This window comes from Acinonyx jubatus, chromosome B4 (assembly GCF_027475565.1).
Source record: "Acinonyx jubatus isolate Ajub_Pintada_27869175 chromosome B4, VMU_Ajub_asm_v1.0, whole genome shotgun sequence".
In the NCBI taxonomy this organism is placed as follows: Eukaryota; Metazoa; Chordata; class Mammalia; order Carnivora; family Felidae; genus Acinonyx; species Acinonyx jubatus.
The window spans coordinates 82,543,287-82,565,948 of NC_069387.1; the positions used below are offsets into that span (position 1 = coordinate 82,543,287).

Sequence of the window (22,662 nt, forward strand, 5' to 3'; positions counted from 1 at the left end):
AGATGCCTGTCAGTCTCCTGTGACTGCTGGCGAAGAGGCGTTTTTCTGCGGAGGGCTGGGGGGCTTGGGGGGCTGGGAGGCTGGGGGGCGGGGTGGGGGGAATGTTTTGTTCTTTCCCAACATTCAAAATGACTGGAGAGCTAAGGAAAGGCTGTAAAGCCATCCCGTTTTTGTGGGCCCTAGATAAATGGATTAAACCTTATTAAAAAGCTGAAAGATGGAACACACTTTAAAATGATATGCAACTTCACGTGTTGCTGTGACATACTTAAACAACTTACAAGTAAAAAGCAACTATTTTTGCTTTAGAAAACGAAGAGAAGCCCCAAAACAAAACAAACCACCCACGTCTCAGCCACAGAGAAATAAACACTGGGGTAGCCTTCCAGACTCTTGCCACAGATACAGTAAATGAAATTTCAAAATGGGATCGCGTTTATGCTGTTTTGTAACTTAACTTTTCTGAATATGTTTAAAAGGACACTACAACAATATGGTTTCACGTATTCCATTGTATTTCTTGGACACTGAAACAGTTTCTGTCCTTTTTGCTCTTGTTTGGTGCTGCAATGGAGAAATGAAAATCCTTGTAGCTAACTCTTTGCTCATGTTCTCATTTCTTTGTGATAATTACTTTTCTCTTTCTTAAATTAGTCCTTTGTGTTTGCATTTCCTTATCTCTCCCACAACACCTTCCCATTCCACTCTGTCTTTATACTGTAAAGGGACGAAGGTACACACACGGCATCCAAAGCCTACTCAGTTCTTTAAAGTTTACTTTTCTGATTGTAAAGGTAATACGTGCTTATTGTGGGACACTAGCAAAATTCAGAATATAATAAAAATATCCCAATATCTAGGCATCTACTGATCATGTTTTGGTGTAATTTTTTTCTAGTTTTCCTTCTTTGTTGCCTTCAGTGATGAAAAAACTATTTGCTAATTTGGTAGGGGAAAGTTACAGCTTTTAATCTGCATTTTTTTCCTTATTCATGTAGCTGGATAGGATTTCCCATAGTATTTCACATGCTTACAGGCTATGGTCCATGTCAGGCCCCATCTTCTCTAGACTTTCCTTAGTATTGCAGACTCATTACAATAACTTGTAATGGCGTAGTTTTCTATATGTTTATGTGGTAGCTCCCTAACTAGATTGAAAGTTGGTTGTGTGGTCCTGGATAAATTATTCGATATTGCTGAGCCCACTTTCTTTATCAGCAAAATAGTGATAATAACACTTATTTTGCAGGGTTGTAGTCAAGATTAGAAATAATGAATTTAAGGTGAGGTCAATAAAGTGGCTTAAAAAAACTATTATAGCTTTAGCAATCTGTATTTAGGAGGTGTTCATGTTTTCATATTTCAGATGAATGAATAATCCTAGCAACCCATCCAATTTGTGTGTTTTCATTTCCGCCCTCTATTAGCCCATTCGTTTTGCCCTTTTATGCTATTTCTTCATGGTTTTCCTTGTAATTACAACATGTATCCTTGACTAAATAAATCTACTACAAATTAGTACTTTTACCACTTCCCAATCAATACAAAGCCAGTAGAACACTGTTTAACCCACGTGACTTTTGCTGTCATTTATTCTACATACATTTCATTTTTATCTTTCTATGATTTTTTTTTTTCTTTTTACTTTTTGACCTCCTTCACCTGGTTCTCCCATTCTCTACTCCCACCTCTGGCAACTACCAAGCTGTTCTCTGTATCCTTGAACTTGTGGGCTTTTGTTTTTGTTTTTTTAGCTTGCATATCTGAGAGAAATCATGGTATTTGTCTCTCTGTGTCTGACTTATTTCCCTTGGCATAATGCCTTCGCAGTCCATCCATGTTGTTGCAAATGGCAAGATTTCGTTCTTTTTATTTTTTGACTGGACAATATTCTGTTGTGTATTTTTACCGCTATTTCTTCATTCATTCTTCAACAGACACTTAGGTTGCTTCCATATTTTGGCTATTGTAAACCATGCTGCAGTGAACATGGGGTGCATATATCATTTCAAGTTAGTGTTTTTGTTTTCTTCGGCTAAATACCCAGAAGTGGAATTGCGGGATCATATATGTTGGTTCTATTTTTAATTTTTTGAGGGTTCTCCAGGCTGTTTTTCACAGCGGCTTCACCAATTTACATTCCCATTAACAGTGCACAAGGGTTCCCAATTTTCCACATATTCATCAACACTTGTTATTTCTTGTCTTTTAGATAATAGACATTCTGAGAGGTGTGAGGTGATATCTCATTGTGGTTTCGATTTGCACTCAATCTAGATATTTATGAAGCACTCATGACACATAAAGTACTCTTTATAATCCTCAAGGTCTCTTGAACACGAATAATTTCAATGTGTTTCTCACATAAACCATATGCTCCTCTTCAACCTCATCAATTCTCTTATTATTGCCTTCTCAGTCTCTGCCATTATGCTTGGTTCATCATAGTAGGTGCTGAAGAAATATGTGAGTTGAACTGGGTAATTTAGTGGAAAAAGAGAAACACAAATTAGTTAAAACCCGACAAGTTGTGATGAAAATGATAACAGATGCAAAGTACTTGGTACGCTGGGAGACCAGGAGAGAATAATTTTGATTAAGATATCTGGGAATACCTTGCAGAGTGGGTAGATTTGATCACAACCTGGATCATAAGGACTGAGGAAAAGGGCTTAATAGATGGAAGTGAGTTAAGGCTTGGAGATGGAAGGAAACTGGTTGTGTTATGTTATCAGAAAGTTATTTGGGGTGGCAAGAGAGTGGGGTGGATGAATGGGCCCAGGTGAAACAGAAAAAAAGTAGTTGTGTCCCACATTTTGAGGATTTTGAGATGACCAGTCATTATAATTGCAGCTTTTAAACGTTTCTGAGAAGTACTGCTTTCAATATGGCTTGGGATGTCAGGAGACAGGTGGGCCAGACTGCAATTGGTCTGCTGGTTGGAAAAGGCAAGGGACTGGGACGGTGCCTGAGACCTTCGGAGCTTGAAGGGACTTAGTGGCTAGTACCGAGGAAGGCGTGTCCACAAGGAGGCGGGCTGCATAACCACGCTTACGAGGACGGGCCAACCAAGCCTAGGAGGAGCAGCGAAGCCCACAGCAGTGTCCGAGACGCCTGCAAGGGCGCTTGCCAGGCCCGAGTCTTTCGGCCTGTAGGCGATCCAGAGCCCCGCACCCTCTCGGCCCCCGCTCCTCCCTGGGCATCTAGCCCCGCCCCTTCCCGCCTCTTCCCGCCCCTTCTCGTCCCTCCCGCGCCTCTGGCCCCGCCCCTCGCCTGGTCTCTCGCCCCGCCCCTCCCCGCGCCTCTCGCCCCGCCCAGCGTCCCTTGCTGGGCTCGGAGGCCCAGCAGCCGCAAAGTCCTCAGACACTGTGTGTGGCGGTCACCCTGCCTGGGGCCGGTTCGGCCGGGCACAAGGAGGATCTGGGCGGCCCGGTTGGCGGGAAGGAGGTTGCCTTCCCCGGGTCTCATACCCGGCCGCCCGAGGCAGGAGGAAGCAGCGGCGAAGTCTGCGGGCGGCATGGCTGGAGCCCCGGACGAGAGCGGGCCCGGTTCTGCTGCGGGGGAACAGCTGCAGCAGCAACACGTCGCGTGCCAGGTCTTCCCCGAGCGGCTGGCTCAGGGGAATCCCCAGCAAGGGTTCCTTTCCAGCTTCTTCACCAACAACCAGAAGTGCCAGCTTATGCTCCTGAAGACGCTGCAGACAAGTAGGAACCGTGACCCGGAGGCCGGGGGTCGGCGGGGTGGTGTCTGCGACCCAGAGGGCAGGAGTCTCTGGGTTCGCCCCCAGGTGTGGCATGAGCAGGGTTCAGGCACCTCTGCGCAGAGTCCGGACAGATTCGGCCTCGTGGGGGCGAGGTGGTGGTGGTGGGGTTTGGGCCTCAGTTTCCTTATCAGAGGTGGTGTTGGGGCCTTTTAACCCTACTCTTGCTTGTGGATTGAGGGAGGAGTCGGATAGGAGTTTGCCCTTTTCAGTCACACTCACGGGTCTGATAGATCCTCTGATTTCTCATGTAAGTTATGCAGCGGTATGGGGACTTCAGCGTGTGGGCGAAGCAGAGTTTTAAAGAGACTCGTTAATTAAGGCATTACTGCCGGCAGCGCAAAAACAGTTTTGCAAACTACCTTCGTTGGAAGGGGTTCTTAACCTTCATGCATGGATGGGCTTCCCAGCGTAGAAACCTCTGAAATGGACTACGAAATCGTGTGCATGCATCTGAGTGCATTTTTCTGGGGAGAGAGTTCTAACTTCATCATATTCTGGAAGAGGCCACGGACCCCCAAAGAGTCAAGAATCACTGCTGTGGGTTAAATAGGGACACAACTACCTACTGACCAATTTCTCCAGCCCCAGGGACATTACACTAGAGATTTCTTAACTCCTTTACATTTGACATGGACTTCCTAAGTTTACTTCAGATACATTTAGAAAATCGAAGTCTTAAACCTACTTGTCCGAAAGCAAGGTTACTATTTCATAGCTGGCCAATCACAGTTCAAAAGCCAACCACCTAGAGATTTTCCAGCCTTCTTGAGTTTATCCGCATGTTAGGGAATCCAGGGAGGGGGGAGGGGAAAGGGGCTAATGGGAATGATGAGGTTGTATTCACTTGGAAATATGTATCCAATGCCTCCTAAGTTCTGGTGTGGGGCAATACAAAGATGAGTAAGGGTCTGGACAGTGCATTTTAGAAGTTGAAAGTGGAACGCAGTGGAAAGAGCCGGTCTGCAGGGTTGGATATAGGTTCAGATCTGGTCCCTCTCCTTATCAGGCGTGGAAGACTGACTTAACTCTCTGATCTCCTTTATCCTTATCTGCACACACAAAAAGGGAAGGGTAGGGATAAAAATACCTCTTTTAGGGTTGTTGTGAGGAATGGATTTTATGAAGGTAGATTGCGACCATATCAGGAGCTGAGTAATGGCTAACTGTGCTTACAGTGGAAGAGACAAACAGTGGAGGAGATGTAGAGAAAGGATGTGAGGAGGGTGGCGAGCTGAGCGTGAGCCCCAGTAGGAATTAGCAAGTCTCAATTAGCAAGAACCCCTGGAGGGATGCTGGGAGAAGTGTCAGTGGCATTAAAGCATCAACTTACAGCTTTACAATCCTAAACCTGGGACCCGGCCTCAAGGGAGATCTTTGTTCTCTCTCTCTCTCTCTCTCTCTCTCTCTCTCTTTTAAATTTAAATCCAAGTTAGTTAACATATAGTGTAATGATGATTTCAGGAGTAGAATTTAGTGATTCATCACTTACATCTAACACCCAGCGCTCTTTTTTTATTTTTTTTTTAAAACAAATCCATTCTAAATACTGCAGGTCCTGTCTGAACCACTGTGCTCCCTGCAATAATAATAATAATAATAATAATAATAAACTGTTATTATTTTAGTAAGAGTACTATGGACTTTGGAACCCACTTCAACTTTGTAAAACTCTCTTAGTTGCTTGAATAATAAAACACTTAATATGGTTCTTGATGCCTGATATACACTAAAAACACTTATTACTAATAATTGTTTTACTGTTCATACTCTTAAGAGGGGGCAGTTAAAGTAGTAAGCTATATCTGTCTTTTTCATCTCCCTACTTTTCTTTTACTCACTTGTTTTTCCTTTCAGCACTTAAAAAAAAAAACCTTGGTTTCGTTTTCTAATTTTTTGCCTATGTCATATGGTATGCTGTGCATTTGTGTGTTGAGATAAGACCCCTATGTGGAAAGTTGATATTAGAGGCATTTGGGTTTGTTTTACTTTCCCGTAATTATTACAGGCTAATAGATGCTTAGAAGTGGAAGGTCCTGGGGCCCCTGGGTGGCTCAGTTGGTTGAGCATCTGACTGCAGCCCAGGTCATGATCTCGTGGTCCGTGAGTTCAAACCCCACGTTGGGCCCTGTGCTGACAGCTCAGAGCCTGGAGCCTGTTTCAGATTCTGTGTCTCCCTCTCTCTCTCTGCCCCTCCCCCACTTACGCTGTGTCTCTCTCTGTCTCTCAAAAGAAGGAAAAATGTTAAAAAAATAATTAAAAGAAAAGCAGTGGAAGGTCCCACAGGAGTTATCTAGGCCTTCGCACACTACACTGGAAAACCACTGTGCCATCACTGACTAGAGAGTTTATACACCTCTGCTGGAACAGGTTACCAGTTCTTCGAGGCTCCTTGTGGCTACATGTATATTGTAGTCACAGCTTTAATTGTTGGGAAATCCTTTCTCATACTGTAACTTCTACTCTTTGGTCCTTGTTCTGCTCTCTGAACAAATATTATCTGCATCTATTCCCACACGGCAGCCCTTCAGATACTTGAGGCCATTGTGGTCCGAGTTAAGATTTTTATTCTCCCTTCCACCTCCACACCCACAACTCCTTTCTTGCTTCTTACTGAGCATAGTCCTGTACTGTTCTAGTTGCCTTCCCCCGGGGAAGAGCTGAAGTTGGCAGGTCCTGTTTAGAGTGTGGTACTTAGAATGGGACACTGTTACCCTGCGGTCTGATCAGGAAAGATGCCAACGAGCCACTTACTCCCTTCCTCTCATCTGGATGCTGTGCCGCAGTTCATTTCTATGGAGAGGCCCCCAATTCCCTCATTCTTTTGGTATATGCTTTAATACAATGTTTTCGATCATGTAACTAAACATGGGCTTTACAAGCATGTTTGATATCATTTGAGATGTTTAGTAGTATCCATCTTGGTATTTGTGTCACAGTTTTATTTCATTAAGGACTTATTTTTATGTTAATTTAAGCTTGTCTTTTCATATCCATCTTTTACCAGTTTTAAGATAGTATTACTTCATTAAGATTTGTAGCTTACTTTTCTTTTCTTTTTTTTTTTTTTAATGTTTTTTACTTATTTTTGAGAGACAGCAAGACAATGTGAGCAGGGGAGGGACAGAGAGAGGAAGACACGGAATCCGAAGCAGGCTCCGGGCTCCGAGCTGTCAGCACAGAGCCTGACACGGGACTCGAACCCACAAACCATGAGATCATGACCTGAGCCAAAGTCAGATGCTTAACCGACTGAGCCACCCAGGCGGCCCATGATTTACTCTTTCATAATATCCTATACTGCTTTTTGGAGAATTTAATTGGTGCTCTTTTTTCCTGATTAGCATACCTAATTGAATCAAATATCTTTCTAGATCCCTACGTCAAACTTCTACTTGATGCCATGAAGCACTCAGGTTGGTAAGTAAATCTATTTAAAGTGGTCGTCTGTATTCCGGCTGCTAAAAACAAACAAACAAAAAACACCCCAATCTGCAACTTCTGACAGTTTTTCACTTCTGGCCACAAAGCCTTTTCCATATGGTAGGTGTTGGTGATTCTGCATTCTTTCCAGACAGGTCTGGCTCTCTTCAGACATCTTCCGCCCTAACTCTAAATCTCTGGCTCTACCGTTCACCTCCGGTATTTAGTAAAGACCACACTTAAAGTCTTGTAAGTAATTACTAAACCTGGCTTTCCCGCTCTACCAGCCTCAGCATCGTCCTTCATGGAGAAGAAATCTCGGCTTGTTATGTAGGAGCCTTCCGGGTGTTGTTGAACCTTGAGGAAATTAGAGAAAGTGACATCTGAGGTCCACTTCTTCACAGTCTGGCCCAGGGATAGCAACTCTAGCATACTTCCAATGTGGCCTTAATCAGTTGACCAGATGCTTGATGGAACCTCGTCATGGGAGTTGAACTAGGATAGATTTTGCAGGGATGATTTCCTTATTCTACAGATGAGACAACTGAGTCTTGAAGGTGTTAGTTTTGAAAGGGCTTGATGATATGGGGCTCCCGACTCCTTGCCCAGGGCTGTTTCCCTCGCACCACTTGCACACTGCTTTTGCACATTGTTTCTTCAATCCATTCTTGCCTTTTAGTGCTGTTAACAAAGAAAGACACTTTTCTTGTGAAGACTGTGATGGAAATGTCAGTGGAGGTTTTGATGCTTCAACATCTCAGGTAGGTATTTTTGCCAAGTTGTTCTCTTTCCTGATGTTTGCTAAGCACCTTCCACACGCTGGGCGTTCTGTTTGGTAGCCTTTGTGTACGATTCAAAAAATGAATCTTATGGCTCTTACTCTTAAGGAGCTTATGCTTTCCTAAGGGAGATGAGCCACGAACACAGAATGATAAAAATTTGAGGGAGGTTAAACTATTTTACGTGGGTGTAGTTACCACAATGGGACTGCGATATGAATGAAAAATACCAACAGATTCAGCTAGAGCATATAAAGCTTCTTCAGGGACAAAGAAGACAAAGACTGTTGCCCACGGAAGGGGTATCGTGAGCAAAGGTGGTGTATTGGGAAAGGACAAAGTATATTTAGGGAATGGCATGTTGTCTAGTGTAGCAACTGTCTCCTTTGCACAGGTTGTTCCATCTGGCAGGCTCCCTTCCCCACCCTCAAATTTAACTCCTAGTCATCCCTGAGATCCTCATTTAAACATTCCTTCTGCAGAGAAGCCTTTCCCAATCCTCCAGACCAAGTCAGGCATTCTCATTGTATGCATTCATGACATCTTGGATTTTTCTTCATGACACCTGTCATTGCACTTATTTAAACATTTTGGCAACTGTTTGATTAATTTCTAGGGCAAGACTGTGTGGGGAATATGGGGAAATAGGGTTGGAAAGAAAGGTAAGCTATATGGTGGGAGGCTTTGAATGCTTAAAGAGTTTCACCTGTACCTGGTGAGAAGTGATATACCTTTGAACATTTTTGATTAGGGGAATAAGGTTTCTCATTTGGAAAATATGGCTAATGATTATATCTGTCTCATAGAACAGTTAGAATTAAGTGCGATACCTCATGTAAGGTGCTTAGCATAGTAAGCACAGTAAGCATTCAATAAATATTATTAGTTTTAAGTAATTGGAGAGTTTTGACAGTATCTTGGAGTTGGTAGAAGAATTATATTACCCTCATGTGATGAGGGTAGATGAAGGTTTTATAAGTAACACCTCCCATCTTGAACATATCACCCTGTTTAACAATACTTACTTGTTTTTCTCCTGGGGAATTTTATATATATTTTGGTTATTTATAGCTGTTTCATAGTAATCATGAGAAAAAAAAAAAAACAGCATAGGAGTGAGAGGTCTGGGTCTTGGAGTCTGGTAGAATTGAGTTCAAATCCAGTTCCCCTGCTTATTGGCTGTGGGCTTGGGCAAGCTGTTTGCCTTATGCTCAGTTTCCTCATTTGTAAACTGATAGTAACAATCCCTAATAGCTCTCAAAGTGGGTCTTGGTAAATTCATCCCCCCGCCCCCCGCCCCGCCTTGGGGTTAAATAGAGTGGACATTTTGAACTTGTATCTTACTTCTCAGTAGTGTTGAGCATAGTTGGGCACTCCTTTTATTTTTTTTTAAATTATAATTTGTATTGTGAAGTGTATCATTCACACAGAAGAGCAAGAAACCTATAGGTATGCTTTTGGTCACAGTAATAAAATGAGCACCCGTGTAACTGCCACCAGATTTGAGAAATAGCACATTGCCAGGATTTCAGAAGATTGTGTGCCCCTCTTGGATCACATTTCGTCTCCCTTTCTTACTCTGACTTTTGTGATAATCATTCCCTGCTGTTCTGAATGGTTTTACCATCTCTGTGTACAAACAATGTGTTATTTAGTTGCCTGGCTTTTAAGTTTTATACAGGGAATATTTTGAGTTCTGTGTGATACTTTGTAGTTTTATGAAATCACGCAGTAGTTAGTTTCCCGGAACAGTTCTTTTGTTGAGCGTCCTGAGATTCTTCCATGTTGTTGTACACACCTCTGGTTTGTGTAGTTTGGCTGTTGTATAGTGTTCCTCTGTATGTCCATACTGCAGTTTACCGTATTTATTGTTTCCAACTTTGTTATTAAGAACAATACTGCTGTGAATATTTTTCACATCTTCTCCTGGTGCACATGTGCAAAAGTCACTCCTGTGTCTATGCCTAGGAACAGAATTACTGGGTCATATAATATGCATACACTTGGCTTTAGCAGGTAATGTCAGACACTTTCTTCCCCTGGTTTCCAGTATATGACCCTCTTTGCTAGCTGTTTGCTAGCTCCGTCTACCAGCTGTTACACGTGGAAGTCTCTTAATCCTTGGTGTTAGATCCCCTTCTTTTCTTCCTCTGTACTCTGCCAAGGGGATCTCATTTCTTTTCCTAGGCCAGAGCTCTCTTTTGAACTTTACATTTGTATATCCAGATGCCCACTTAGTACCCACACTTGGATGTCTTAAAGGCACCCGAGACCTCACAAATTTGTTCAAGTCCAACCTGATGATTTATACCATCCCCTATCCCCACCCAACCTGGTGTTGTAGTTTTGCATATCTCAGTGAATGGTACCACCATCTATCCTGTTACCCAAGCTAGAAATGTAGAGATCATCCTTGTACCTCTGATTCCCTTCCCATATTCTATCACTAACTTTTGTCCAATTTGCCTCCTAAATATTTTATTTTTTGGGGGGGGGGTCTTACTGTCCCTGCTCAGGTACCATTATCTCTTGCCTACAATACCTCATTAGCCTTCAACCAGTCTCTCGGCACCCAGTTTGGTCATCTGCTTATTTTTACAACTGGAGTCAAAGGATAAAAACAAACAAAAGCACCTCCCTGTCTCACTACTCCCTTTCAGTGACTTCCCACTGTTCTCAGGATACAGAGTGATTTGGCTCTAGCGGACCTCACCAGCCTTATCTCATGCCTGTCACCTGCAGCTCTGTGCTTCAGCAATACGGGCCTGCTTCCAGCCTCTCGTTCTGTTCCTTAAGTGCTCCTCTCCTTTGCACAGGTTGCTCCGTCTGGCAGGCTCCCTTCCCCACCCTCAAATTTAACTCCTAGTCATCCCTGAGATCCTCATTAAAACATTCCTTCTGCAGAGAAGCCTTTCCCAATCCTCCAGACCAAGTCAGGCATTCTCATTGTATGCATTCATGACATCTTGGATTTTTCTTCATGACACCTGTCATTGCACGTATTTAACATTTTGGCAACTGTTTGATTAATTTCTAGGGCCATTAGTATATATTATAAATTTTAGTTATAAATTATAAGTAGTAGATCTCAATAAATATTAGTTGAAGGATGAATGTTGGATGAATGTATATATCATTCATGTTGGATGAATGGCACATATCTCAGTGTCTGGAACATAGTAAGTACACAATAAATGGTAACTATTATTACTAGGATCCCTCATGTCTTTATTATTCTTATAGGGTCCTGCTCAGTGTGCTGTTGGCTTTTTGCACTTCTTTCTGAAGGTCTTTCTGAGGATTTTTCCTGGCAATTCTAGTAGAATGAGACAGTGGTGGTCATTCATTGTTGATTCATTGCTCGTTCAGAAACTTGATAAGAAGCAGTTTACATATATTCTCATTTAATTCTCACAATTCTCTGAGGTAGGTATTCTCATGATCTCCTTTTTATAGTTGAGGAAACTGAGGCACAGAGACAGAGGTTAAGAAACGTGCCCAAGGTCACCGAGTTAGGAAGGAGTGGGGCTGGAGTTTGAACCTGTCTGCTGCATTCCAAAGCCCGCTCCTAATATGGTGCTGTGGAGTCCACCAGCTCACCGAGGATGGCATTTAAGTGCTGCTGTAGTTGAGAGAGAAGAGGGAGAAGTTGGTCACTGGGAAGGCTTAGTGGAACGGGTACATTAGAGCCAGACCGTGATCAGTAGGTAGGTGTAGGGTTGAGGGAGTAGGGTGGGTGAAGGCTCTGCCCAGCTGGTGAGAAGATGGGATTTACAAAAAGAGAGTGGATATTATAAATATGGAACTTCCCTTATTTTGTTGCCTCCTAGATTGTTTTATGCCAGAACAACATCGGTAATCAGGCCCATATGAACAGAGTGGTCACCCATGAGCTCATTCATGCGTTTGATCACTGTCGTGCTCACGTCCACTGGTTCACCGATGTCAGACATTTGGCCTGCTCGGAGGTGAGTCTTATTGTAAAAGATCTTCTTCCCCCTGGAGCACTCTGAGTTTGGACATGGTATTGAAGCATAATTTACTTAAACATATTCCTTTTCTTACCGTCGTGGCTCCATGCCATTCTTAGGTTTCCGTTTTTAACGACTGAACACAATTTTGAGACACGAGACATTTTAAGCATCTTTTTAGAATTGTCTGAATTATAACCTTTAAATTCTAATACTAGTGGTGACTTGATAATTCTAAACTGTTTTTCCTTCTGTGGATTCTTACTTTGTTCACCACAGTCCATTGAGGTAGATGCTACCATCCCCATTTTATATATGTCGAAAGCGAGGCATTTTTTTAGATCCATGGGTTCGGAAGTGGCAGAGGCAGAATTACAACCCGAGTTCTTAACTGGTTTCTTGTGCTCCCTCCTCGAGGTAAAGCTCTTTGCTTGCCTGCGAGTAAAACATTTAGTCTCAAAAATACAACGTAAGAAGTTTTTTTTAGTATTAAGCACATTGGATTGTTCTCAGAAGCGCGATATATTTATGCTCTTAGACGTATGTATTTAATACTTGCGTTTCATTAATTGAAGAGTGCAATGTGCTGAGAAGTTAAAAAACCGAATATACATTTCAAGCTGATGCTTTATAACTCAGATTATTTTCTCTCTCCCTTGAAATGAATAAGCAGCCCCATTGCATCTAATTACAACTCATATTATTTGGAGAGTACACTGAAACCCGAGTTTTTAAGTAAGTCTCTCTCTTGGGTGTTATGAGAATGAATGCCTGTGAGCCAGTTCAAGTGTGTTAGGTGCCTCGAACTCCTCAGAGGAACGAGGCCATGGTATTGTAGAAGTAACAAGAAGTGGGCCATTTCTGGCTGCAGTGCTTTGGCAAAAATGTGGCCACGTTGGCTGTAGCATCTATGTCGGTAGTTAGAAGACTGTTTCATCTATTGAAGCTGCATTTTACCTTAAAAATATAGTAAATTAGAAAGTATGCCCTAACTTCAGGCTGTCATGCTCATAGGATGACAGGTGTAGAATGTTCTTGATTCTTTGAAAAATTAAGAACTTATGTTTCAAGAACTTAATTTTTCATAGGACAGTTGATGCCCTGGAGGAAGACATGAATTTACACAGGTTTAAGGGAGGTTCCAAGAGAGTTGCGGTGTTTTGGGCTAGCGGTAGGAGGTTCATATTCTCGAAGAGTCTTAGATACTGATGTATTCAATTTTAAGCTCACATTGAAATTCACTTTGTAGATCTTTGAAAGCATGCTTTCTTGAAGTCCTTTTGGTAATATATAGAAATATATCTTGTAGAAAGTGTGGACTTTAACTCTGACGTTCAACTTTCTGACTTTTGGTTCCAAAAGAAATTAGTTCTTTCAATAAGGTTATTGTATAAAGTTTTGAAAATTCCCTTAGCTAAATGATTGACCTCCCCCCGCCCCCCGCCAGCCCATTTATTCTGCATTGTCTAGCATAGCTCATAGATATCTGCTCTTTAAAAGTCTATTCTCAGAAAAACATGCTAATGTTAGATTCTCTTACAATTTTTATAGAGCATGAGCACTTATTTTCCTTTTGTTCACCTGTCTTTGTGATAGGTTCGAGCTGCTAACCTTAGTGGAGACTGCTCACTTGTGAATGAAATATTCAGGTTGCATTTTGGATTAAAACAACACCATCAGGTAAAACTAACATATGAAATCGCTTACCCTCCAGAGTGCTATGAATGGAAATGATGAATAAAGAAATGAGAAGCACATTTAGCATTTGAAATTTGAAAGAACTACTTATATGGAAAGAATACAAAATATATACTGTGTAAGGCAAACAGATGGGATTTAGTTCTACTTTTTATTTTATTATTATTATTTTTTTTTTGTTTAAAAAATTTTTTAAGTGTTTATTTTTGAGAGAGAGAGACAGACAGAGACAGTGCAAGAGTGGGAGGGGCAGAGAGGGAGGGAGGACACATAATTTGAAGTGAACTCCAGGCTCTGAGCCATCAGCACAGAACCCGATGCAGGGCTCAAACCCATGAATTGGGAGATTGTGACCGGAGCTGAAGCTGGATGCTTAACCGACTGAGCCATCCAGGCACCCCTAGTTCTACTTTTTAATTATGGGTGAGCTGTGTGACTAAGTGAGAGGTTTTAATAGTGAAAAGAACTACAATCTTGTTCTTGGGGTACTTTTAGAAGGGGGAGAGATAAAGAATGGACGTGAAATCACAGCCTGTCTTACTTCTATCCAAGCAGTACTGGACTTAAATTTTGAAATGACCACAGTATTCTTGAGTCAAAAAGTAATACCTTTTGACAGAGACTGCCCTGCCGCACAGATTACGGCTGGTAGCGCCCCTTTCCAGGCCCGACAATGTGATAGCAGAGCTTTGAACTGGCACAGACTTGATTATGATAAGTCTCTCTTTTTCCCTTGGGTAGCAGCAGCAGAAAATGAATAGAACTAGCAACAGGATGGAAAATATATGGAGGTAGCAGGACCCTGCTACCCTCCCTGAGAGAGAGAGAGAGAGAGAGAGAGAGCGCGAGAGAGAGCACGTGTGTGTGTGTGTGTGTGTGTGTGTGTGTGTGCAGGAGTGAGCAGGGGAGGGGCAGATCGAGAGGGAGAAGAGAATCCCAAGTAGGTTCTGTGCTGTCAGTGAAGAGTCCAACATGGGGCTCGATCTTACTGTGACATCATGACCTGAGCCGAAATCAAGAGTCAGACACTTAACCGACTGAGCCACCCAGGCGCCCCTGAAATTGTAGTTTTAATAGAAATATATTATATTTTGAGAAGAATTAAACCTGACCTGTGGTCTATACATGAGTCTTCCAAAACTGTAGCTCCAGGAAATACGTTTTTACCGTCCTTTTTCTTCCTGGAAGGGAGAAATTTCCTCTTTCTGGCAACTGTTGTCATAGCTCCAGGTGGTTTTTCCTCTCTTTCTTCTTCCTTTCTGCCTGGAGTGTATTTTTAAGATCGTTGGTTAGTGTAATTTAGGTCAAAAGCACTGATTTATATTTTCATACTAGTGAGCATCTCTGGCTCAGGCATGCTAAACAGGGTGAAATAAAATAGGGAACACACATAGAAAATGAATGATTGACAGGATGCCCAGCCATAAGAACCAGTATTTGGTTATTTTTCATGAAAAGGTTAAATGCTATTCTTTTGAGCTTTAGTTTGGGCCTAGTGGAGAAATAAATTGATTTAAAAGTCTCCAAGAATTAGAATGGCAGGACCTAACATATTTAGGGTATTGAGAAATTCTAGCCTATTACTGTGTAACATTAGATAAATTATTTTCTTAGGTACCCATTGCAAAAAACGCTCAGGGGAAAAAAAAGTTGTTTGATTTTTTTTTTCCCCCTGAAAAATTAAGACACCTTTATTTATTTATTTATTAAAAAAATTTTTTTTTTTTAACGTTTATTTATTTTTGAGACAGAGACAGAGCATGAACAGGGGAGGGTCAGGGAGAGAGGGAGACACAGAATCTGAAACAGGCTCCAGGCTCTGAGCTGTCAGCACAGAGCCCGACGCGGGGCTCGAACTCACGGACCACGAGATCATGACCTGAGCTGAAGTCGGACGCTTAACCAACTGAGCCACCCAGGCGCCCTTAAGACACCTTTAAATTTTGTGTGTGCATGTGTGGTTTCCTCTTGCCTCCATGGGAGAGGGCCCCTCTCGAAGGAAGAGTTATCTAGTATGGGCCATCTGAAAAGTAGAGGAGAGAGACATAGAAGTAAAGTATGTTTTAAATCTATTTAAATTTTATTAAAAATCCAACCAGAACCTTATTTATAGAGTTTTGGTTTGTTTTGATATTTGCAAATTGGGACTGACTGTTTGTTGGACTGCCTGAAACTTCAGAGAATGACGTCTGGTTATATTACTGGAAATGATGAAAAAAATGGAGGAGGTCTTACTTATACCTAAATAATTTTAAACTGAGTTTAACATATTCCATAATTTAAGAATTATGTTTCTACTTTCTTTTTTTCTATTTTATTTTATTTTATTATTAAAAAAAATTTTTTTTTTCAACGTTTATTTATTTTTGGGACAGAGAGAGACAGAGCACGAACAGGGGAGGGGCAGAGAGAGAGGGAGACACAGAATCGGAAACAGGCTCCAGGCTCTGAGCCATCAGCCCAGAGCCTGATGCGGGGCTCGAACTCACGGACCGCGAGATCGTGACCTGGCTGAAGTCGGACGCTCAACCGACTGTGCCACCCAGGCGCCCTATTTTATTATTTTAGAGAGAGAGTGAGAGTGCAAACAAGGGTGAGGGGCAGAGGGAGAGAGAGAGAGAATCTTAATCAGGCTCTACTCTTAGCATGGAGCCCAATGCAGGACTTGATCCCACAGCCCTGGGATCATGACCTGAGCTGAAATCAAGAGTTGGACATTCAACAGACTGAGCCACCCAAGCACTCCAATGTTTCTTCTTTAGAATGACATAAATTTGTAAAATAATATGAAAGGGAATTAATTCTGATGTGGTTAGACATTATATAAAATATTATTTTATGATTAAATTCTCATATAAAATTAAAGCCACATACTTTTCTTTCTCCTTAGACTTGTGTGCGAGACAGAGCCATTCTTTCTATCCTGGCTGTTAGGAATATCAGCAAAGAAGTAGCTCAAAAGGCCGTTGATGAAGTTTTCGAGTCTTGTTTCAATGACCATGAACCTTTTGGAAGGATCCCACATAACAAGACTTATGCAAGATATGCTCATAGAGACTTTCAAAACCGTGATCGGTATTACTCAAATATATGAAGACAATGACATTTTATGTTATGGAGCTTCTGTGATCATGAAGAAAATATTGTTCTCAAGTGGACAAATATATGAAATGTAAATGATCAATTAAATACATTTAAAACACAGAAGATGCTGATTCTAGCGTATGTTCAGAAAAAGTGGCTGTGGTAAAAGTGAAACTGCCTTAAACTCCAAGGCAAAAATTGTAACTTTACAGTTAGCCATTTGGTAAATAAGGCAAATAAATTACATTCTTGTATTTTCTATGTTGTACTTGCGTTTTTTTATTATTTGAATTTTTTAAAAAATTGTGATTTGTTTTTATTACATGTGGTTATTTTAAAATTTGATTATGGGGGCACCTGGGTAGCTCAGTTGGTTAAGCAACTGACTTTGGCTCAGGTCATGATCTCATGGTTCATGAGTTTGAGCCCCGCATCAGACTCTGCTGTCAGTGCAGAGCCTATATTTGGATCCTCTGTCCTCCTCTCTCTGCCCCTCCACTGCTCATGCTGTCTCTCTCTCAAAAATAAATAAACATTAAACAAATAAAATTTGATTATGAAACCTGTGAAGTGTGCTCTTGTATGAAGTTGATAGGTGACTACTGTTGGTATTTATATTAAATGTAAAGAAAAATATACTGATTTCATTACAGGACATTTACTGAGATATTAGCATGATCAAAGTATGTAAGGAATGAAAGTTGGGAATGATTTCATTCAATGATCAATGCTTCCCTTCTCCCTGTTCTTTCAACATGTATGTTGGGACCCTATGTCTTAATTTTCTGGGGACAGCCCTGATTAGACTCTTCTTTTGTAAAGACAATGCATTAAATTTATAATTTAATTGAATTTAATTTTTATGTATTTATAAGATTTTTCATGTAATCATTCTCAAATGTTTTGTCAAGTCCTGTGTTTGAGTTTTATTATTTTTGTTTTTTAATTAAAAAATTTTTAAAGTTTATTTTGAGAGGGAGAAATCATGAGCAGGGGTGGGACAGAGAGAGTGGGGAGAGGGAATCCCAAGCAGGCTCTGCTCTGTGTCAGCACGGAGCCTGATGTGGGGCTCAAACCCACAAACTGAGATCATGACCTGAGCCAAAATCAAGACGCTTAAATGACTGAACCACCCAGGCGCCCCTTTATGTCTGAGTTTTAGATTCAGAAAACTGGTCATCTTATCTATCGGAGCTGCATCTTCCACTTGTCCCTGGCAAACATCTCTTGGCCTGTGTCCAGGCTGAAAGAGTGATGCCTGTGTGTAGATGTGGCTAATCAAGGATTTAAAGACAATGAAGTTAGCATTACTTCTTTAGAGTTAAAATTTAATTAAAGTTATAAAGTGATACTCAAGCTTAAGAACTTATTAAACATTAGAACAAGGTTTGAAGATTCTGGGAAGATAACAGAGTAGGAAACAACAGAAATCTGTCTTCCCACCTAGACAAAGTTGCACTGGCAGAATCTTATATAAATATTTTGGATCTCAAATCCAAAGGCTCGTAACTTTCAAGAAAAGGCTTTGGTGGTAAATTGCAGTTAATTTCGATAAATTTCAGCTCTTAGCCTAGTAGTAGCTACCCATTTCCCACCATTCTATATATGCTTCCGTCAGACAGCTATGTATGTGTTCCTGGAGTAGCTTGTACACAGATTGTGGAGTTAGGGTGGGCAAAAAGCACCCTGTCTTCTGTATATTTGGGACCTGCTCTGATCACTGCTTCTGAACACAGAGGTTCAGACAAAGAGGTGGTGGCATTGTTGCATCCCCTCCCATTTTTGCCAATGCCAACTGCTTCCCATTTGGCTGAAGTGACTTCTAGCGTCATTAAAGGGGCTGGTGCCTTTCTTTTTTGCCCCTCACTTTCCCCGCTTGGGAACCAGACAGTGAAACTAAGACCATTAAAAAATAATGTCATATACAGGGGGAATTAGAAAGTCACCAGGCATGCCCAGAAAATGGTGCTGGCTCAGAAAAACCCAAGAAGACCCAAGTTTACACCTCAGGCTGATCCTTGGCACAGAGACAGCCTGCAATTAAGAGCAAAACCAAAAACTGGGACTCAAAACAATAGCTAACTCTGGGGAAGGAAGAGAATGTGATTTTCAGAGTTACCACATTATTAGAGGCAAATGTCCAGTTTTCAAACCCTCCAAATCCCAAGGCATACAAGTGATACATAAGGTATACATAGGAAAGTGTGGCCCATTCAAAGGGAAAAATAAATGAATAAAGTTTCTACTTTCCCTGAAAAACACCTGATGGTGGATTTACTAGACAAAGATTTGATTAAAAAAAAATTTTTTTTTAACGTTTATTTTTGAGACAGAGAGAGACAGAGCATGAACGGGGGAGGGTCAGAGAGAGGGAGACACAGAATCTGAAAGAGGCTCCAGGCTCTGAGCTATCAGCACAGAGCCCGACGCGGGGCTCGAACTCACGTACCGCGAGATTGTGACCTGAGCCGAAGTCGTTCGCTCAACCGACTGAGCCACCCAGGCTCCCCTTACTAGACAAAGATTTTATTTATATTTTTTATTTTTATTTTTTTCAATATATGAAGTTTATTGTCAAATTGGTTTCCGTACAACACCCAGTGCTCATCCCAAAAGGTGCCCTCCTCAATACCCATCACCCATCCTCCCCTCCCTCCTACCCCCCATCAACCCTCAGTTTGTTCTCAGTTTAAGAGTCTCTTATGCTTTGGCTCTCTTCCAATCTAACCTCTTTTTTTTTTTTTTTTCCTTCCCATCCCCCATGGGTTTCTGTTAAGTTTCTCAGGATCCACATAAGAGTGAAACCATATGGTATCTGTCTTTCTCTGTATGGCTTATTTCACTTAGCATCACACTCTCCAGTTCCATCCATGTTGCTACAAAGGGCCATATTTCATTCTTTCTCATTGCCACGTAGTACTCCATTGTGTATATAAACCACAATTTCTTTATCCATTCATCAGTTGATGGACATTTAGGTTCTTTCCATAATTTGGCTATTAGACAAAGATTTTAAAACAACTGTCTTAAAGATGCTCAGAGACCTAAAGACAAATGTGCAGAAAATCAAGAAATGATATATGAACAAAATGGAAATATCAATAAAGAGAGAGAAAACTTAAAGGAAACCAAAGAGACCTGGAAAGTACAATAACAAATGACAAAAATCCACTCGAGGGGTTCAGAGGCAGATTTGAGCAGGCAGAAGAAAGAATTAGGAAACTTGAAGAAAATGAAAATTATTGAGTCTAAGGAACAGAAAGAAAAAAGATTGCAGAAAATGGAACGGAGCCTAAGGGACCTGAGGGATGCCATCAAGTTGGCCAACATATGCATTGTGGGAGTCCCAAAAGGAGAAGAGAGAGAAGGGGGCAGAGAGAATATTTGAAGAAATAATGGTTTGTAACTCCACATTTTCTTTTTTATATAATTTTAGAGACCAATACATTAAAAAATTAGTAGTTTATGTTTTGGGGCATACAATGTATAAATATGTAATTCTGGGGGCACCTGGCTGGTTCAGTTGGTTAGACGTCCAACACTGGCTTGGGTCATGATCTTGCGGTTTGTGGGTTTGACCTCCACGTTGGGCTTTGTGCTGACAGCTAGGAGCCTGGAACCTGCTTTGGATTCTGTGCCTCCCTCTCTCTCTTGACCCCTTCCCCATTTATGCTATGTCTGTCTCTCTCAAAAAAAAAAAAAAAAAAAAGCACACATTAAAAAATATGTAATTCTGTGACAGCAACAAATGAAAGGGATAAAGACAGAGTTTTTTTTTAAATTTTAAAGTTTATTTATTTTGAGAGAGAGAGTATGACAGAGCACATGAGTTGGGGAGGGACAGAGAAAGAGAGAATCCCAAGCAGGCTTCACACTGTTAGTGAAGAGTCTGATGTGGGGCTTGATCCTATGAACAATGAGATCATGACCTGAGCCAAAAATCAAGATTTGGACGCTTAACTGACTGAGCCATCCAGGTGCTTCAGACAAAATAGACTTTAAATCAAAAAAGTGTACAAGAGACATAGAAGGGTATTGTATATTAATACAAGCTTCAATAGAGCAAGAAGATATAACATTTACACACCTAATAACAGCCCATCAAAATATGTGAAGTGAAAGGGACAGAATTGAATGGAGAAATAGACAGTTCTACAATAATAACTAGGAAAGTTGATTACCCCACTTTCAATAATGGATAGAACAATCAGACCAAAGGTAAACAAGTAAATAGATCTCTTGAACAACAAAATAAACCAGCTGGATCTAACAGATATATACAGAACACCCTAACCAACAACAGCATACACATTCTTCTCAAGTGCTCATGGGACATTTTCCAAGATAGACTATATGTTAAGCCACAAACTAATATATCAATATATTTAAAAAGATATCATACAAAGTATCTTCTTTGACCACAAAGGGATGAAAGTTAGTAATCAATAACAAGGACAATTGAAAATTTACAAGTTTGTGGAAATTAAAGAACACACACAATCGATCAAAGAAATCCCAGGGAAATTAGAAAATACCTAAGACGAAAACAAAATCACAAGGTACCAAAAATTATAGGATATGGCAAAAGCAGTGCTAAAGGGAAAATTTATAGCTATAAATGATTATGTTAAAAAACAAGAAACCGGGGTGCCTGGGTGGCTTAGTTGGTTAAGCATCCAACTTCCGCTCAGGTCATGATCTTGCAGTTCATGAGTTCAAGCCCCACGCCAGGCTCTGTGCTGACAGCTCAAAATCTGGATCCTGCTTTGGATTCTGTATCTCCCCCTCTCTCTGTTCTTCACCCACTTACACTCTGTCTTGCTGTCTCTCTCTCTCTCAAAAATAAAGAATAAGAAAAATTAAAAAAAACAAGAAAAATCTCGAATCAGCAACCTAACTTCACAACTTAAGTGACTAGAAAAAGAACAAACTAGTCCCAAAGCTAGCAGATGGAAGGAAATAATAAACATAAGAGCAGAGACCAGTGAAGTAGAGAATAGAAAACCAGTAGAGAAAATTAATAAAACCAAAAGATCAACAAAATTGACAAACCTAGATGGACTAAGAAAAAAAGGGAGACTTCAAGTCATGAAAATCAGAAAATGGGAACATTGCTACCAAACTACAGAAATAAAAAAGATTATAAGAGAGTACTGTGGACAAATGTACACACACAAATTGGATCACCTAGATGAAATGGACAAATTCCTAGAAATACAACACTAACCCATGGAGAATAGAACATCTGATTAGACCTAAAACTAGTAAGGATTGAATTGAAAATTCGATTCAATTCAAGGTATTTTCTAATTTCTATTATTCAAGGTATTTTCTAATTTCCCTGGGATTGAATCAAAAATCTTCAAAGAAAAGCTCTGGACATGATGAATTCTACCAAATGAATTCTACCAAACACCATTGAATTGTTCTACCAAACACCAATGAATTCTACTGATATGCCCCGATTCGAGAGACCCCCCCGAAAACAAACCACCAGAGTCCAGAGTCAAAGCCAAGCGGCAAGGGTCGTTTATTGCAGGTTTGAACCCGGTCCTCCGCGCACTCGTTGCCGGTGATGCTAAGAGGCCCCGAGCAAGGATCTTGCAGCTTCTTTTATAGACAGGCACAAACAAGTTAGGGACTTTTTTTGAGGTTACAGAGCTGTTATTGGTTGATATTTAAATTTGAACTCTCAGCAGAACTAAATTGCTTCCCGCCTTTATTTCAAACCACTCAGCAGAACTTGATCGGTTCCCGCCGCCTTTAGGTCAGACTACAACCGGGCACGCCCTGGCTGGTTTCGGGAATGGCGGGGGGTGGGTGTGGGGGGTGGTCTTTTCTTTGCAGTTGTGAGTACGCCTGGTAATTTTTCTCTTAGTCTCTCATTCCCCCCTCTCTTTAGTGCCTTAAGAGCCAATCTTGGATCTTATGTGTCTGACTCAAATGT

General features: G+C 41.1%; 1 protein-coding gene across 5 annotated transcripts; it reads left to right on the forward strand.

Moving 5' to 3' along the window:
- The first annotated feature begins 3,290 nt into the window (after positions 1 to 3,290).
- ATP23 (ATP23 metallopeptidase and ATP synthase assembly factor homolog) lies at positions 3,291 to 17,008 on the forward strand. Of its 5 annotated transcripts, none has more exons than XM_027071370.2 (6): positions 3,291 to 3,704; positions 7,135 to 7,180; positions 7,863 to 7,944; positions 11,793 to 11,930; positions 13,530 to 13,613; positions 16,522 to 17,008. In XM_027071370.2, exons 1-6 carry the CDS (start codon positions 3,518 to 3,520, stop codon positions 16,723 to 16,725), a joined length of 741 nt encoding a protein of 246 aa, XP_026927171.1. In that variant the 5' UTR covers positions 3,291 to 3,517; the 3' UTR covers positions 16,726 to 17,008. The 5 variants fall into 5 exon arrangements, with proteins under 5 accessions (XP_026927171.1, XP_026927172.1, XP_053082411.1 ...); XM_027071371.2 differs by adding an exon at positions 11,206 to 11,388 and having other exon boundaries at positions 3,565 to 7,432; XM_053226435.1 differs by having other exon boundaries at positions 3,613 to 3,704; positions 7,335 to 7,944.
- Positions 17,009 to 22,662: the final 5,654 nt, after the last annotated feature.

Coding starts and splice junctions, on each gene's coding strand:
- ATP23 (XM_027071370.2), top strand. CDS start 3,518: ATGGCTGGAGCCCCGGACGAGAGCGGGCCCGGTTCTGCTGCGGGGGAA. Junction 3,705..7,134: donor CCTGAAGACGCTGCAGACAA/GTAGGAACCGTG, acceptor ATATCTTTCTAG/ATCCCTACGTCAAACTTCTA. Junction 13,614..16,521: donor GATTAAAACAACACCATCAG/GTAAAACTAACA, acceptor CTTTCTCCTTAG/ACTTGTGTGCGAGACAGAGC.